General features: G+C 39.0%; 1 protein-coding gene across 6 annotated transcripts in view; it reads left to right on the forward strand.

Moving 5' to 3' along the window:
* The window catches only part of mapk10 (mitogen-activated protein kinase 10), a 46,586-nt gene extending 40,586 nt beyond the window's left edge, over window positions 1-6,000 (forward strand). For 3 of the 6 annotated variants that reach the window (XM_028971126.1, XM_028971127.1, XM_028971129.1), the window contains exon 13: window positions 3,704-6,000. In XM_028971126.1, the coding sequence (XP_028826959.1) occupies window positions 3,704-3,846 (143 nt within the window). In that variant the 3' untranslated portion in view covers window positions 3,847-6,000. Of the gene's footprint in view, window positions 1-3,698 lie in introns of all 6 variants that reach the window. The other 3 variants (XM_028971132.1, XM_028971130.1, XM_028971131.1) reach the window with 3 other exon arrangements.

A 6,000-nucleotide genomic window follows, 5' to 3' on the forward strand; every position in this document is an offset into this window, starting at 1 on the left:
TTAAAGTTGCATTTGCTTTTTTGCTGATGAATGCGTCAGTCATAATGAATAAAAAATATGTTGTGTTTGTGAAAACTAATGTTTGAAAATATGCAATAATATTTCTCGATAACTGCTCTGTCACTGTTTTCTAAAAGCTAATGTATAAATAGTTTTGTATATGTCTTAAAGGAACAGTTCAACCATTTTTAGCATTTAACCACCCTTTTTTTCCAAATTGGATTGTCATTTATTTGTGGTGAGTACTCAAAATTCACCATTTCCTCAACAGCACATTTGAATGTTGATCACATTGGTCTGCAGATGCCCTACAACCTTTTTATTTATGTAGTTGTTTTGAATTTTCTTCCTGAAATGTGCATTGGCCTTAGGTCTGTCTGCTTCAGTGCAGCAGCTGAATATAAAAATACAAAGAGGAATAATCCATCGTGGAGGGATTACTAAATATATCAAAATATATCAAAAAAGAGCGGCAGCAGACATCAAATGTTTTAAAAATCAAATCACATACACTTTGAAAATGGAGAACTGTTCCTTCAGCTGATTGCTCTTACTAAAGAATGAGATTTTTTGGTGTACCGTTCTACTGTCTGTTTGTAATTATGGGCATTTCATGGTTATGGTTGGAGTTCATGTGATGCATTCATCCAAGCAGCCTTAAACAGTCCTTATCTGAATTACAAAAATGACATCATCTCAGAACGGTAATGATGAATCATAATGATGCTTAAAGCACTTTGCAGAATTCCGCAGACATTTGGGCCCAGATACAGTCAGGATTTACTATGATGCACACAGGACTTCCCTTCCGCACTGAAAAATTGCAGTAGTCAGTATACTTGTAATTGTCCCATTGTTTTATACCAAAGGTCAAAGAACAGAAAAGTGTGGACCAGAGTTTTTACACATTATTTTCAGTGCTTTCTTCAGTGCATGCTTGCACTAACTTGCCCTGTTTAGAAAATCTGGGCCTTGGTGAAGCAGAGGAGTAGCTACTGTAAGGTTGCATGGATGCATGACAGCTATGTAACACATTAGTGGCTATTGACCTACATAAAACAAAAAAAAGATTGGTTGGATGTGTAGCAAATGATTGGGAACTGTAAGGCCACTGCTCAGAGGTGCCTGCATTTCTCATGGTGGTCAGTAGAGGGCAGTTCACTGTTACAATTGGCCTCCTTTCTCATGTTTGATTCCCAAAATTCGACAGCCCAGAGTGAAGCAGAATCAGTCTGATCATGGTTCTGCCATTGATCTCAGTGCGGAATCTTGCCGCTTTAGGCGTAGGTGGGTCTTCAGCCCCGTTCTGAACTCTGAATGTGTGGTTTTCTTCAGTCACAGCCATCTGCTGGGAATTAATTGAATCTGCAGTATACCCCCACCCCCTCTCTTTCTCTCTCTGTCTCTGCAATTAAGTAGATGGGCAGTACTTGCACCGAGGCGAGCATACTCAATGCAGTTATAGTCTGCAGAGGCTGTATTTCACACACACACACACACACACACACACACACACACACACATGCACACACACACACACACACACACACACACACATTCACACACACAGACAACTTGACTGGATGAGTTACATTTAAATGTCATGTAAGGGATATTCATATACACATTCATATACATAATAGTTGAGAGAAATACACAAAATAGATTTTAAATATGGATTCTTACAATGTTTGTGTATTTTAGCAAAAATACATTTCATACATCACAATACGTACATTTCCTCCATAATTATTATTATTTTTATACTGTGTGTGCATTGCTATGGCCAGTTCTTCATCCTTAACACATCAGTCCAAATGTACTCCTGGTCTCATGGCTCCAGGGCTATTCTATTCTGCTTACAGGACATGTTTTCCCACAGAGCAAAAGAGAAAAACAACATGTATTTTTTCTTAGGCTTGGTTAATGCTTTAGGCCAAGGCGGCATGTCATTTCTACTGTAAAAATATGTTAGACCTACATTGAGTTTTGGCTACCAAAGTTAATGTTCTGTGGCACTATTCAAATGAACATTATAAATGTGGCAGTGAGTTCTGGCTTCACAACGGTTCCTCTGAAATGGAGGATTTAAATTGAAATGGATGAACTTTCACTTTTACTTTGAGGACATATTTTTTACTCTTTTTTTTCGATACTGATATGGCAAGAATGTCAGATAGAGGACAAAAAAAGATGTCCTTCACTGTCTAGCTGATTGTATTGTTTGGTGTTGTTAATTATTTATTTCATAATTCACAAAGAATTGTCTCCATCTAGTGGTCAGTACATTAGAACGTTCTATTTGAAGGAAGGTGTCTTCTTTAAGCATAGTGAAAGTTTGGTGGATTAAAAAAAAATGCATATTTTATTCAAGTAATGAAATAAGTATGTTGTTTTTCCTGCATAGTCTTGAATAGCTTCTTGTGAGGCTGCCTGAGAGGTCGTCCAAAAAGTTGACTCAAACTAAAAGTAAAGGTAGACAGCAAAGAAGCAGAGCAATAAATGGCAATATAAATCAAATTCAAATTCAAATTTGATTGGTCACATGCATAGTCATACACGGTTTGATAAGCAGTGAAATGCTTTTTTGCGACTGCTACAGACCACAGTATTGCAAATGTTGCAAGTATACAATGAAGACCAATATGCAAATATTGCAAACATAACCAAATATTACACATAAAATATGTGTAACTGGTAGGGTGAAGGTAGGGTGTGCAAATGAGTGAAAGACAATGTTTTAAAAAAGAAAGAGCAGTAAAGTAAAAAGCACAAATTTTTTGTGCAAAGTGATTTTGTGCAGTCTATTTAAATGAACAGAAAATAACGAGGCAAAATGAACAGACAATTCTTTCTTCTGCTTATTCGCAGGTGCTGAGTTCAATTTTGAGTCTGAGATCTTTCCCCAATCAGAATCAGAGGATAAATCTTGATGATTTAGAAGTAAAGCACCACTAATTCGGTGTGTGACTCGTTAATGATTTAATGGAATTCACAGGGCATTGGAAAGTTGGACAATGCAAACATGTGGATCTTTAGCATAAAGACATAAAGACATGATAAGACATGAAAAATAACACAGCAAAATTCTACTTGAGTTCCAATTTACACAGTTTTAATATGTTTTACCTAGCAACAGAGTACTGAAAAAACAATGACGGGATGATCATGTGTTTATTTCTCAGACAACATTTGGAATGGATGGTACATCATTCATTCCATTCCATAGCAGATATGCTACAGGATGGAACTGGATTTTTAAAAGCACATGGACCTAAAATACTAGAGTGCATATAATACACAGAACAAGGATTTAGGAGCGATACAGACCCACTGTGAAACAGAACCTGTTACATAACATGTGTGAGAAAAGACACAAATCTACGTAAGACACAGTGATAAACATGAGACCGGACTGGAACAGACTAATCCATATATCCAGTGTTCAGCTGCCCTCCACATCACCCCAAGGAGAACTCCCATGAACTCTAGCCATAGTCTCCACGTCCTTCTGCGATCATGTCCTCCCTCTTGCAGCAGTGTTGGCCTCCGTATGGTGCTGGTGTGTTGTTCTGTGGTGTGTGTGTGTGTATGTGTGTGTGTTCTAACCTATTGACCTATTCCTGATTCCAGCGCTGTGCTCGTCCTGCTGGACGTTCCTTTTCATTGTAACCCCCGCTGCTTGTTGATTCCCTTAGCACAGGTGCAGCCGTGAACAGTAGCGAGAGCCTCCCTCCGTCCTCCTCCATCAACGACATCTCCTCCATGTCCACCGACCAGACCCTCGCTTCCGACACCGACAGCAGCCTGGAGACCTCAGCGGGAGCCCTCGGGTGTTGCAGGTGACTAGCCGCCTGCCTGCGCAACCCAATGTTCTTCAGAAGGTGAAGTGCAACCACACTATCAGAACAAACCCGAATGATGATATAATATGTATTCAAAAAATAATAACAATAAAAAAAGTGAATTAGACATAAGATGTAAACGGAACACAAAAGCTTGCATTTTCATTCTATGGTAAAAAGAAACAAACTGATATGTATATTGAGGAACCTTATAGTTGCTTTGCTTTATATCTTCCCCATCATATGGCACCCAAATAAACAAGTACACAAAAATAAAAATGATATAAAGACTAAACACGTGTAAAACAAGTTGCTTTCCCGGGCATCTCTTTGTAAAGTGTAAATTGACTGGCTGATAATCAATACCTTGCAAGCTTATGTGCTTCTGTCCTATGTGGCAAGGTGGGCTCCCCTTTGTTGACGACTACTGTACTATAAAGACCCCCTTCCCCACTCCTTCCTTCCCCCCTTGTGATGGTACTGCCTGCTCCTGGCCCTGCTATTGCGTTCCGGACAGGTCGATGTCATTTTTGTGTGACTCCTGAAAAGGGGCGCTACGTGTAGAGCGCCCCCAGTCTTTTGTATATATGTAATTCTGTACAGCAGTAGAGTACTCTGTGTGGGACTGAGGGCCAGTATTGGAAGTAATTGTTTTTAACTCTGTTTTAGTTTATTTTATGGGTTGCTTTCCTTGCACACCTTGCCACATCACTGCTTTGACCTTAGTTGCCCTTGCCTGTAGTCTTGCATGATGGGAAAAAAAAACCCAACAACAACTGAGCTAATTATAATAATAAATGCGTAGAGAAAAACCTTTGTTTCTATACCATGTAAGTAACTGAGCTTTTCAGACCTGAGTCATGATTCAGAGGGACACTGTGTGAGTTCAGCCCCGGAGAGAGCCATAGAGATGTGGTGATTGTGTCATTTGTTTTCTGTTCTGTTTTTTTTTTTTTTGGGGATTTAACACAATGCATAGGCGTAATACTGTGGCCTTGCTTGTCACCTAACTTTCACCATCAGAGGGTAGTTACTCTGTAACAGCAACATGGAGTCAATGTCTAGAAGTAGTGGTCGCCTTACACATGCGAGTGTGTGAATGTGCAAGTGTGTGTGTTTGTGTGTGTGTGTGTGTGTCTGCGTGGCTGTGAGAATGTGTGTGTTGCTGGGTCGAGCGTAGAGGGACCGGAACAAGGGTAAAAATATTTAACTCATCAGTAAATAATTGATGGTTAAAGCAAGTTTTTGTCCATTGCAGGTTATTATTATAATTTTATCTTCATTTGAATTTGATTGTCAGCATAATCCAGTGTTCAGACTACCTAAACAAGACATGCCTGACTCCTCAGTGGATGCTTTATTTATCAAGCTTTTATTTATTTCTCAAAACTGAATCTGAGTTTGGGAAGTGCCTTTGAAATCATGCAGTTTCCTCTTTCTGTAAAAAAAAAAAAAAAAATCACGCAAAGTCGTTTGCTTAGAAGAGTTTGAATGTGACACAATGAGGTCAAGAGACATGTGAACACACACAGTAAAATATGGTGAAGGTGCTTGATTAGTTATGTTTCACATTCCAACCTGATACTTGCCTGCAGATACGGTGCCCTCCGCAATAATCGTCACCCCTGGTAAAGAGCAAAAAGAGTCTACTGAAGAAATTATTCTTCTTAAATTTAGATTTAAAATGTGTGGGCATGTCATGGAGTTGATAATGCTTTGTACCCTAAAAAAGGCCAGACTAATGTTCTAATGTTGCCCAATACTCATGGGTTTGTTTGATGTAGCTTTGATTAAAATCTTTACCAGGGAATGATTATTGTGGGTGGCGTGGCACTGTTCACACAGTCTCCAGGGCCGACTCACCCGCCCCACCCCACCCCACCCCACCCCACCCTTAGACTTCCCTTAAACCATTTTACATGTAAATGTTGCATTTTGATGAATGAATAAAGTAGAATTTAAGAAGTAACCCTACCTTAAACGCACATGACTTGTATTTTGAGTTTGTAGGTACGTAATGATTCATTGCATTATACGTGGTATGGACTACACAGTGAACTGGTCATCTAATTAAGTTTTAAGTTTTTTGTTTTGTACCTGTACTTGTCTGATTTTACCATTGTACGAGAACATTTTAATAAAGGGATGAAACACA

The sequence above is a fragment of the Denticeps clupeoides genome, chromosome 3, assembly GCF_900700375.1.
Source record: "Denticeps clupeoides chromosome 3, fDenClu1.1, whole genome shotgun sequence".
Taxonomy (NCBI): domain Eukaryota; kingdom Metazoa; phylum Chordata; class Actinopteri; order Clupeiformes; family Denticipitidae; genus Denticeps; species Denticeps clupeoides.